The sequence below is a fragment of the Cephus cinctus genome, unplaced genomic scaffold, assembly GCF_000341935.2.
Source record: "Cephus cinctus unplaced genomic scaffold, Ccin1 Ccin1_scaffold0597, whole genome shotgun sequence".
Classification (NCBI taxonomy): Eukaryota; Metazoa; Arthropoda; class Insecta; order Hymenoptera; family Cephidae; genus Cephus; species Cephus cinctus.
This window is the reverse complement of record NW_014333243.1, coordinates 931,017-943,572: the sequence shown is the minus strand read 5'-3', so window position 1 is coordinate 943,572 and position 12,556 is coordinate 931,017. Positions and strand designations below refer to the sequence as shown.

Here is a 12,556-nt window from a genome sequence, read left to right as displayed (position 1 = left end):
AAAGTCGAATCCTCTTCTCACGATCTTGGGAATCGTTTATTTTTAACAGTAACAAAAGGTTGAGACATACGTGGACATTTCTAGACACTAATTTCCCTCCTGCCGTTTTGACTGCTACGTCATTAGGACACGTCAATGCACATTTTCTAACTTGTTATCGATCTACCATCAATTTATATTAATTATTTTGCTACTTGTTGCTGCTTTTCATGAAAAACTCAGGAAATATAAAGAAAACGAGACCCGCTAAATCAGCTGTTCGACAACGAACCTTTAGGGACATTCCACGTTTCAATGGAAGACTCGTGAAACAGTCCATTGACATAACTCACCGTTTTATTTGTCAGAGAGGATTCTAAACATTCGAGACTAAAATTGGTGGATGATCTGTGCTTATGGTTTCTAATATAAATAAAACTCGAAAAGCTGCCGAAAATATTGAGTTTAGTAGAAGTATTATCTCTTAAAGTAATTATTACGTTGTGCATGGTGTGAAAAATTGGAAACATAACAGCTACATATCTTCCGGTAGTTGACTACAGTAGAGCAAAATTGTCTCATAATTTTTCGGATAGATTCTTCTTGCAGATGGTTTCACATTCTATAATTTTTATATTCTATCACATATGGATATTATTATAAATGACAAAATTATTAGTGTTAGCTGATCAGCTGATCATCATAGGAACATTTTGTTTCCTTTCGTTTGACGTTTTCGTGGTTTGCCCGTCAAGCAATAATCACCCACTTGCAGGCCACTGATCGTCTGGATTTTTGGCATTAACAAATTGTTTTAAACAATCAAGGATGAGCGACGATGACCGAGATATTGATATTTATAGTGACGTGAGTACAGGTTAAAAATGTCAAACTAAAAAGTAAAGATTTCGGGCCTAAGTAGCACTGTTTAATATTTTGTTTACAATCTTGCTTCAGGAAGGAGACGACTCAGATTCGAGGCAAAGACACTCTAATAACACGCAATATTATTCACAGGTTTGTGATCAATACATTGGTTTCATACATTTTTCATAAAACCGAGTCCCTCATAAAAAAAGTTGCTTATAATATTATTACTTTAGTAGTAAGGTTATCTTTCTTTGCAACAAAAGAAGATGTTGATAAACAGTTAATCAAGTACGTAGAATATGTGCACGTGTCTAGAATTAATTAAGGTGTTCCTTTTAATATTACAGGCTGAAAAACGAGCACATCACAATGCTTTAGAGCGCAAAAGAAGAGATCACATCAAAGACAGTTTTTCCAGTCTTCGAGACTCTGTACCTTCATTACAAGGAGAAAAGGTTGCGAGCAGAGCTCAAATTTTGAAAAAAGCTGCAGATTATATACAATATATGCGGCGTAAAAACTCTTCCCACCAACAGGATATTGATGACTTGAAACGTCAAAACAATTTATTGGAGTCTCAAAGTATGTATTGTATGTATATAAAATGGTACGCCCCATTTACATTGATTCAATTTTTTATTTAAATTGTATGTTTTGTCCTTAGTTCGAACTCTGGAAAAAGCAAAGATAACGGGTAATTTTGCTGCAGAATCCTGTGAAGTTTCCAAGACAGATTCCGTGGGAATCGGCGGATACAATGACTCCGAGTCTGAGTCTTCTGACAGCGAAACAGGGCGTGCAATTCGTCATCCGAAAAAATTAAAGGTCGCGGGTCACCATCATTGACGGACACCCACGACCTTAATCCAATATAATCGATTTAACCCTTTATTTTGATAAAATGATTGACTTGTAAGTAATATAATTGTATCATGTGAACGTATATAAGGTAGATACTTATTTAAATAAATAAATAATAGTTCTGTTTATTATGTTACTGTAATATTTTGGATCATCTCACAGCATACAATACCTGTTCACCTGTATTGCATAAATAAATAATATTGTGCAACTAGGTTTTGTTTTTCGATGTATCGATTTTACAATCAGGGACATTTACCGGGAATTTCTGGGGACATTCATACTCGTTCTAGTGTTAGCATTGTTAAACAATTCCCTCCCAGACGAATGAGCCCGATTGCGGAAGAGACGCCTATTTCGCCTGGTCCGTGGAGCGCTGTGGAGTGTCGTTAGTGTCGTCCGCTTCATCCGTTGCGTTTAACAAACTCGTGTCTCTTGATCCAAAAAGGGGAAGTGTTGGCGCGAGATGTCGACTTGCCAAAGAATTCAACAGTCCGTCCACCAGGAGAATGGGGATGGAAATTTGGCTTCACCAAAGAAGAAACAGAGAACTTTAACTACCGGTCTTCCGGCCAAGGTCACGGTTGTTCTGGGCGCGCAATGGGGCGATGAGGGTAAAGGAAAAGTCGTGGATATGCTGGCTACTGATGCTGACATCGTTTGCAGGTGTCAGGTACGATAATTTTCTAATGGTTACTCTTTTTTATTTCACTCTGTACATGGTTTATTTTCAGCATTCTGTTGCATTCAAGGATTTGACAATCGGTTTACCTATCCCTTCATATTTACCAATTTAAATTTACTAAAAGCTTTCTAATAACCCAACCATTGCAAATATCTATTACTGATTGTCCTTGATTAGAATGTCGAAAGGATTAAATGAGATAATTATTGTTACAAAGGATAGAACTTGTATTGCGAATGACAGAACTTCTGCAAATTTTGAATGTCCTCTTGAAAACCCTCATATATAACAAACGATTTTTTTAAGTCACGTACCAGTTTTTGATATATTACATACAGTTTCTGTTGTTATAAATGTTATTTTTGTACAAATTTTATCTCCACGGTCCAGGGAGAGTTTCCAACACTTGGCACAGGAAAGTTAGACCTTGGAGATACTTTCTTAAGATATTATTTTTGAAAACAACATAACTGTCAGTTACTTTCCAAATGTTGGAGCTATTTTGGTGACAAAAGATGATATCATTTTAAAGCTCTGATTATGTAATAGGGATGGTAGCTAATACAGCAACAAAAAATTACATGATGAAGCATTTGTTTCAGTACTCAATACTATATATATATAAGTGAAAAGAGAGTTACATCATAATCACAAGATCATTTTGTTGTGTTGAGTACTGAAACAAATGCTCCATCTTGTATTATTTTATATCTATACATATATTATATACATATATATATACACACACACACACACACACTGTAGCATTTATTTACCAACACATTGCCTCTCACTATTTCTGGCTAAATCCTCAATGTAGCAAAGCCAAGTAGTTAAGATAAAACCTTGTTCCTTATGTAAAACATTGTTCTTTTAGTTGGATATTGTAAACCAAATATCAATTTATTTAAAATGCTTAATTAACCAATTATACCATAACCATATGAAAAATATTTTAATTATGCACCTCATTTGTTTTTCAATAAATTATCGAGGTACACAATAGAACCAATACATAATAATGAGAGAGATACTTTGGCAGTTCATAAAATACCTTCAGTATATGTTTGTTGCATTGTGTACTCAATTCACTTAATAATATAAACCATCCCAAACTTCAAATATTACTATAATTTCACAGGGTGGAAATAATGCAGGTCATACAGTAGTAGTAGAAGGTGCCGAATTCGACTTTCATCTTCTGCCTAGTGGAATAATCAATCCAGAATGCAAATCCGTTATAGGTAATGGATAATTTTAATTGATAGGCAAAATGAAAAATACGATTTTTCATTTGTATTGTTAATGAGATCATTTAGATTTGATAAACCACTGTCTTCAATTAATAAATATACCAAATTTAATGCATACCTATATTATCTTCATTATGCAATTTTTTAAAGCGGAAAGTTATGTATTATTTCAAATATAAAATTTACTTTGACAATCATACGAATATAAATTAACATCGATTTTCAATCAATATGTATCGAATGCCATTTTGCCCGTGGTTGATAATATTATCCCAAGTCTGTCGCGAAAAGCAATTTTAAAACTATGCCGAGTACATGCATTCCTTAGCTTTGCCGAGTTATTACGATTCATTGATTTAATAAGACAAAGCTGGTGCCGCTTGTTACTAGATTTGCCTAATCAAGACAGCATATATCGGATCATATAACGCTGACATCGATCTGTTGACAGGAAACGGCGTCGTCATTCATTTGCCGGGACTCTTTGAAGAATTGGAGAAGAACGAGGCAAAGGGTCTTAAGGATTGGAAAGACAGGCTTATAATATCGGATCGGGCTCATATCGTTTTTGACTTTCATCAACAGGTTGATGGATTGCAAGAATTAGAAAAGGGTACACAATCTTTGGGAACTACGAAGAAGGGAATTGGACCCACATATTCGAGTAAGGCTGCAAGAAATGGCCTTAGAATCGGTGATCTTCTTGGAGACTTTGAAAGTTTCTCTGAGAAATTCAAAACTCTAGTCGCGTTTTTCCAGAGAATGTTTCCATCGCTACACGTAGACATTAAGGCTGAACTGGAACGCTACAAGGGGTATGCCAATAGTACATAAACTTATCAGAAAAGACTAGTTGTACCAGCTAAAAACGTATCCTATCTATTATTGTGCAGATATGCTGAACGCATTAGACCTCTTGTCAAGGAGACTGTCTTTTTCCTTTATCAAGCGTTGAAAGATGGTAAAAAAGTCCTTGTGGAAGGAGCCAATGCTGCGTTGCTTGATATCGACTTTGGCACTTATCCCTACGTTACAAGCTCAAATTGTAGCATTGGTGGTGTGTGTACAGGTCTTGGTGTACCACCTAGCACTATCGGGGAAGTAGTTGGTGTAGTGAAGGCATATACCACGAGAGTGGGTGATGGTCCATTCCCAACTGAACTTATGGATGCTACTGGAGAGATGCTACAAAACAGAGGTCATGAAATAGGCGTGACTACTAAACGAAAGAGACGTTGCGGTTGGCTGGATTTAGCCTTACTTAAATTTACAGGAATGGTTAACGGGTTAGTTACATTAATTATGCGATGCATACAAGTAACAGCGCATGCGTTGTGTAGTTACTCCATACTGATTTTAAGTAACAAAGTTAATTAATTATAGTCGATCTACAATGTAAAATAGTGACGGATCAAAAAAATGCAAATCCCGTAGCACAAGTTCTCATTGCCAATGCTTTTTTGCCGAATGTAATATGCGGCAACTCAATGGAAATCAATGAATAACCATTCATTACCTTTGACAAAATAACATTGGCAAGTGAGAAATTTTGCTACAGGAGTCTCTAGCACGAAACACGTGTTTCCATCTTTCACTTTAAGCTATTTTACTCCATGACCGACTATAGAAACTGTTTCAATACTAACATACACATTTCTTTACTTTAATTGATAGACGTTATACAAGATTAGGAAATAAGTCCGAGGGTCAGACTCTTATTCTTGATAGAACCAGTCGAACCTCATATTCTACTAAATATGTTATAACTTTATCTTTTTAGATATACTTGCATTTGCTTAACGAAGCTGGATATCCTGGATACATTATCGGAAATTAAGGTGGCAGTTCGATATCGCTTGGATGGTAAAGAGATAGACTACTTTCCAAGCAATGCATCGGTTCTAGCACGGGTTGAGCCGATATATGAAACCTGTAAGGGTTGGGAAACTAACACGGAAGGCGTTCGCTCCTTAGAAAAATTACCTCCCAATGCAAAGAAATACGTGCGATTAATAGAAGAGCACTTGGACGTACCAGGTGTGCAATTAAATTGTTTTTTGCAAATTTTATAAGGGATTATCATTGAATCACTGTGTCACAATTTATTGAAATAACTAAGCGTCAATATATCTTTTTCGTTTCAGTGAAATGGATAGGCGTGGGAGCAGGTAGAGAAAGTATTATTGCTCTCTGACGATTTTCGAAGTGCAGTCATTTTTCGAAACGCACTATTTTTAGTGTATTATTAATGATAACTGTTAATGTATTATTCACAATTACCAGCTGATGCGCACACATTAAGAAAACCTGCCTAGTAGGCATATGCTGAAGGAAAATAGGGATTATACAGACACAAAGTAATGAAATAAATACTTAATCATTGTGAGATGTAAATGTATCACCTGCTACACGGTTATTGTCTACTGCTTGAAACTAAAAAGAAGAAACGATACCTTTATTTGCCTGGCACTGTCATTTATTATAAATAGAATGAATTGTTAATGTACAAATATTTAATAATAATTATTGTCTATTATGGTGAATTATGCTTTATTCACGCAGTTGTACGTGGTTCTTGGAGTAAAAAAAAGAATGTTATAATTTTCGTTGCTTTTAATTTTTTTCAAAATATTTCACTTCAATCACCGAAACACGTATACTTAACGTTTGAGTGTACATTGCGCAAAGTTTTTCACTACATCATTATTCATTATATACAATTTATACTTGTTCTTCAGAATTATTAACTATATCCGATAACGTACTGTTGCGTAACTGTCGTGTTTCTCGTCTCTCTCTAGCACGCCGATTTTGAAACCAGATTTTAACCTAGGATAAATACTATATAAAATTTTCAACTCGTTATTCATTTTACATGATTGCAAACATGAAACAGATGTACTCACCCTGCTCTGAGGTAGTCGCAAAGTTGTTGACAATTGAAGAACGTCTCTTCTGGAAAGATATGCTCCTCTCTTATACTTGTCTTCCAAGACTTGAAGCTGAAGCGTAGTGAATGGAATTCGTGGATGCGTACCAGGTCGTCTCTTAGTAGCTTTTCCCGCAGATGATTTTCTTGGCAAACGAGGTGGTCGGTACCGTGTGCACTGAAGCCACGATAGTTCATTATTATCAGTGATAACCGGAGCACTGTCTTTCCACGTATCGATCAACGAGGTATTTTTATTGTCTTTAGCAACATCAGCAGCTCCTACAGTATCTTGATTCTCTTCACCGTAACGCAGTATTCGTGTTATCTCTTTCTCATCCTCTCCTTTTATTTTCTTGCACAGAATTCCACCAGTAGCCTTAGAGCAACCGATCGCCGAATTTAAATGAACTCCTGAATTATATATATCAACACTGGACGAAATATTCTGTATTTTATTGTTGCACAGGGTGCAAGAAGCGCCAGCGATGACTGGAGAAATACGTTCTCGTATCGCATGCGAATTCACGGTACTGTAAGAATCACAATTGGTATTCCCGAACGTTTCTTCGGCAGGAACAACTGGTAAGTTATATTCGTGAATCGTTATTCGATCATTCCTTGAATAATTCTGAATAGGTTTTGCTAGAATTCTAGCTATACTGAAATCACTGGAGACTCTGTTTTGCCTCTGTACCTCACTCATTTTCAACGTGTAACTGAAGCATTTTGAGGGTAGTGCCCTACCATATATAGGAAGAAACAGGGCTGCATATTGGCGAGAGTATCCATTTCGTTGCAAATCCAAATTAAACGCATAGTTGCACACCTGATGGCTATCATGTTGCGTTTATGAGGATCCCGTTGGGTATACACCGTACCTGTCCATTGTTGCATGCTCTTATACCAGTGTATTATCTGCGACCACATCTACGGCTACCCAATAACAACAATGTAATTGATATCGCCGCGGTTTAGGGGATTTTCGAGAGGTGATCTTTTCAATGGGGCAGATGTCTGGATGCGCTCGAGCCTGAATAATCAAAAAGCCATGGGGGTCAACTAATCCTGTAATAGATCCATCTCCCCAATGTAAATATCGGATAAACGGTAGCACCGTGCCGCTGGGAATTCGTAAGCGCTATTTGCTCAAGTAATAAAAGACAGACGCACTCGTCGCTTGGAACGAGTCTTTAGAGAGAGATCAGAAATAGAGAACAAGGGAATAATTTAAATTGCAGAACACGCGCCTCTCAATTGTATATTATTATAAAACGCGTTATCCAATTATAGTTTTTTTCTTGGACTTATTAAACGTTTAATATATATTTTGTATTCTTCGTGTAAAACCATGGCCATTTTCTAATTAAACTGACCATCAGTCAATTTCAATCAATGGTGGCTTGTTTTCAAGTCTCATGACTTGCTCACTGATTCTTATTCATGACAAACGTCAACCATCTTCAGATGGTTCTACGATAGAAATCAAATAGACAGAATAATTTCAGATTATGCATTTAGCGCGAATAACCCTGTGTATTAGTGAAACAGTATTCAAAATAAGAGAAATAAATTGATACTTTTAAATTGTGTCTTTCGGTAGTTATCAGAGACCATAAGTGTAACTGAACTCGAAATGGATAACCGAAATTTCATAAATGTTCGATCTAAAATCGTAACGGAAATCTGATATTGCTACAGTGGAAAACCAAAACCGAAATTGTTAACCGAAACGTATTTTATTCGGGGATTGCAGTGGACCAATTTTCTTGAAATAAGTTTTATTTTGGCGTCGGCGCGCCACCTAAGCGGAAGGCCGTCGAACTATACTCACCTTTTCGATTGGTCGAGTATCCTGAACCGGTCGGTATTAGAACTAGTTCCTACTTTATCAGAATATAATAACTTTTGGTTTTGCATGAAAATCTACAAGATGGTGTTACTGTGATTAGATACGATAAGAAAAGGATATTACAATTCAACATAAGATAAATATAAATGTAGGTATCCATATAGAATCGATAAGAATCGTCTTTATAGGTTAGACAGAATTCTCTCTTATTAAAAAATCAACCTAAGCGTTATAAGGGTATTAACAGCTTAAAAGAAAATAAAAAAAAACGATACTGAGTTAACTCATATAAGTCCACAATTTTAGTCAAATACGCTTTACAAATAATAAAACCGTTGTGAAAATCATTCGGTAATATAGAATGCAAGTATTTTTTAAAGAAAAAACTCTAGAATTAAAAAAATCTATTCAACAATGACAAAAATTTTTCCAATAATAACCATAAAACCAACGGATAAGAATTATGTATATTGTGCCAGTATTGAGTACTCATTATTCCTTAAGATAATTCACAACCGTCCAGAACGTCCAGAGGAATGCAAGAAAAAAGTCATAAGCCAACATTAAATTTACGTAATTCCTTGACACCATCGAGAGTTATAGTCATCTACAACTACTCTTTCCCGATTACATATATTCCAGATATAAGAATAGAAGTGTGAATCTTATAACTAAAAATACAATAACTGTGTAAAATCAGTTATTACATATAGTACCCATAATACAATACAATATTCTTTTTTATAGATTAACTATGAAATGCAGACGAAACCGCTATTATATCAAACAAAAATCAGTCTTCTACTGATAAATAATAAGCATACTTAACAAAGATCTCGAAGTATGCATTAAATATCTGCATCTGAAGTAGGGAAGATGAGTGCTGATCCTATTAACTCATAACGATATTTTATCATATTTCTATATAAAAATCGATAAAAATTCCAATATTTAGATATGAAGAACATAGTTACAAGACGTAAACGTAACAGAGTCGCGTGCATAAAATCATGTGACTAAATATTCGATCCTTTTTTAAGAATACTATATTAACGTCGATAGTCGTCATTCTCAATATTTTTAAATTCCTTTACTTGGATCACTGCCACAAGAAAAGAGGCGCGGTCCTAAACTTTTACGTCGTGCACTGGTTATAGCCCATAACTATTCGTACAATACCATTTGAAACATAACCAAACAACACGTGTTATTAAAGCTCTAGTTGATTATCTTCAACGATCACGATGAAGGATGTAATTTGTCAGGATAATTCCTGTAGGACAATTTATATTTCCTTAATAGTTTGATTGGTCCTTAAACAATAACGAATCAGCATTGAAAAAGAAAACGAAAGAAGAAACTGCTGGTACTTTTGACACGTCCTGTATCTCACGTAAGAGTGTCTAAAAATTCTTTCCTACCGTCAGCCGACTTCGCACGTGCGTACAACTCGCAAGACGCTTGAAGTATGTTGAGACTCGTGCCTGCGCCACTCCTGCCCAATCGTATTCACTTACTTACCTTTCCTTTTTCGTAACGACAGGTTACTCAGAGACTACAGCGGAAAATTACTGTATGGCGGCCGTCGTATCCATTGTATGAAATTGTGGTTTCACAGTCCGGCACAATACCAACCTCTTCGCTCTAAGTTCCCTATGTTATAAAGGTATATCGATGGTGAAGGACAATAACGATGAATTAGATATTTATAATGATCCACTTATTAATTGTTTATCATTCGACACATATGCTGTTTCGTATCGAAGATATACATTAATTGTGAGTATCGCTAATCGTTTTCAAGTGGCGCACAGTCCTCCCGTTCTTCAGTTATGCATATTACGTGCGTTATCATCGGTAATTGGTGTCAATTGTATGCTGCTGGTGTACAAATCATATGGTCAATGTAATTTCTATGCCCTCGTTGCAAGGGACGCGGAGTTGATGGAAATAAAAAAATAACACCGCGCTGATCTCATCTTGCTCTCGCATTGTACGTACAATCATCAAATCGAAATTCTAGTGATATTCTTCGCAAGTTATGCCAAGTATCGATAAGTGCTCGCTTCCTTAGCAGGGTATCGTGCGTTGTGAACGCAGCTTAAGGTGAAAGGTTTCGAAATACTTACGAAGGTGGAGTAACCTCGAGTAACAAAGGTGTATTGGTGAGTCAAGAAGACCGGTTCAAACTGGAAATCAAAGATACTGATAGAGTCCGGGCAATAACAACGCGCTTTGCTTAGTCGCGTGGGAACGTATATCATACATGTGATATATTGTAATGACGTAGCCGTCGACTTTCTTAATGACGCTCAAAATATCCGCACGTGAGTTCGTAGACGCGAAGAGTGGGGCGTCATTACTTATTTATTTTCACGCCATGCGCCACATTTTTTGAACGTCAACAATACCGTACCGCAAGTCGTTATAAATTTTACGTTCCGACAGTTTCATATCTGCATCGCCGGATACGTCTCTCGAATCTATCTCTAGACTTTTATTAAAACCAAACATGGAGGGGAAGTACCCGAGGCGGCTCTTTTCAAGGAACTCGTGCCAGTAGCGGAATCTTTACTCGTATCGTGTTACGATCATGTTTTCTCTTGGTCGTTGGTTTCCTTTGCGCGTCCTTGGTTCGCTCTGGTGGCCATGAGCATCGAAGTCAGATCCCAGATTCTTTGTAAATACTGAATCTCCTTCGGAACTGTTAACAAATACATTCAATATGGGGCACTGTTCTTGGGAACCATATACTTTTTCCGCACATTTTTCTATACAAATAAGAATACAAAAAAATTAAAATTTTTCATGACCATCATCATTTCTGGAGGTCATTTATTTATATTCTCTATCACAGTCGGCCCTAATTGTCAGCCAAACCACAGTCTTCTATTCTATAAAGTAGGCAATGTATATGTTTTCAGTTTTAGAATGCGCAGTCGCACGCCGCGTTCTTAAATACATTTTTCTTTCCTCGCACTCAAGGGAGTCGCTTTTACGGAACAAAAATTAATGGGAAGGAACACCTAGCAGTAGCTGTATTTAAGTGTCCTTTACATATATAAATATATTATATATATATATATTTAGTTAAATGATAAATCTACACGTGAATGTTTTCGTACATGAAAACGCATCGCAATATTTCCCAGAAAAATTAATCATGTTGCAATATGCAAAACGTTAATGTTCTAGTATAATATGTACTTGTAACAATGGGAGTGTCTACATAATTTATTCGGGCATCAAACTTTCATGCCTACCCGCGCTACAGGATGTCCCTGAAAATTCGAATCGCAAGTGCGCTGGTGTATCGTTCAGTGTTTGCAATTTCTGCATGTAAATTCGAGAAGATTGTTGTAATCCTAAGAAAGCCAAGTCGTTACTATTACGTGTATTGATGTTTACATATTTGTTTATATATATATATATATGTGTGTGTGTGTGGAAATATATACGCAGACAAAGTACATAATACATAAATATATATTCTACACATATGCGTATGTATATATATGTACGCGCGATTAGCGTTATCCGTCTTCAGTTTCGCGAAAGCGTTATCGAGGCCGGATTCCGCGAACTCCGAGGTAACGGAATTTCATTGACAATGATACATGATTTAAATAGATCGAAAATAGTAATAAGGGTGCACGATGATACCTATTATAATAACGTCAACTTGTTATGAGACATAACATGACGCGAGAAAACGATGTCTGAAAAAAAAAGAAGAATCCTTCGCGCAAAAATCCTGTTGATCGTTCATTTGCGCTTTAAGTCATAAGAAAGAATAATTGGCGTTCGCTTAACTTTTCAGACATCGATTGACTCGCCACTTTATAAATACGAACAAACACCTATGTTATATACTGCATATATATAATATATTTTTTTTACATCAAACATTATATATCTCGGTTAGCATTAAACGACGATATTTTTTCCATTTTCAAAAGTTCATTTCCATTTTTAAAAGTTAAACTCACACGCGCACGGCGACTAAAAATAGTGTCTGTCAAAGTGCCGCTGTAAATTCGACTCGAAAATCCTCGTTCGGCTCGCGCGTGCCATTAAAGAGTTTACAAAACCTTTGATTACCAATTTTCGAATAAAAAAAAAAAAAA

General features: G+C 36.1%; 3 protein-coding genes across 6 annotated transcripts; 2 read left to right on the top strand and 1 right to left on the bottom strand.

The window, feature by feature from the left end:
- The first annotated feature begins 303 nt into the window (after positions 1 to 303).
- LOC107269012 (protein max) lies at positions 304 to 1,841 on the top strand. Of its 2 annotated transcripts, none has more exons than XM_015742385.2 (4): positions 304 to 846; positions 937 to 996; positions 1,197 to 1,440; positions 1,514 to 1,841. In XM_015742385.2, exons 1-4 carry the CDS (start codon positions 808 to 810, stop codon positions 1,693 to 1,695), a joined length of 525 nt encoding a protein of 174 aa, XP_015597871.1. In that variant the 5' UTR covers positions 304 to 807; the 3' UTR covers positions 1,696 to 1,841. The 2 variants fall into 2 exon arrangements, with proteins under 2 accessions (XP_015597871.1, XP_015597872.1); XM_015742386.2 differs by having other exon boundaries at positions 312 to 846; positions 1,197 to 1,431.
- A 201-nt stretch (positions 1,842 to 2,042) lies between these two features.
- LOC107269009 (adenylosuccinate synthetase) lies at positions 2,043 to 6,191 on the top strand. Its single transcript, XM_015742381.2, has 6 exons — positions 2,043 to 2,383; positions 3,537 to 3,639; positions 4,100 to 4,463; positions 4,542 to 4,934; positions 5,429 to 5,685; positions 5,793 to 6,191. Exons 1-6 carry the CDS (start codon positions 2,177 to 2,179, stop codon positions 5,840 to 5,842), a joined length of 1,374 nt encoding a protein of 457 aa, XP_015597867.1. The 5' UTR covers positions 2,043 to 2,176; the 3' UTR covers positions 5,843 to 6,191.
- A 55-nt stretch (positions 6,192 to 6,246) lies between these two features.
- On the bottom strand, positions 6,247 to 12,550 carry LOC107269011 (homeobox protein engrailed-1). Of its 3 annotated transcripts, XM_015742384.1 has the most exons (3): positions 8,412 to 12,550; positions 6,555 to 7,513; positions 6,247 to 6,477 (listed from the first exon to the last, which is right to left on the bottom strand). In XM_015742384.1, exons 2-3 carry the CDS (start codon positions 7,281 to 7,283, stop codon positions 6,370 to 6,372), a joined length of 837 nt encoding a protein of 278 aa, XP_015597870.1. In that variant the 5' UTR covers positions 7,284 to 7,513; positions 8,412 to 12,550; the 3' UTR covers positions 6,247 to 6,369. The 3 variants fall into 3 exon arrangements, with proteins under 3 accessions (XP_015597870.1, XP_024942097.1, XP_024942098.1); XM_025086329.1 differs by having other exon boundaries at positions 6,247 to 7,610; positions 9,851 to 12,550; XM_025086330.1 differs by having other exon boundaries at positions 6,247 to 7,610; positions 10,559 to 12,550.
- Between the last annotated feature and the right edge of the window lie 6 nt (positions 12,551 to 12,556).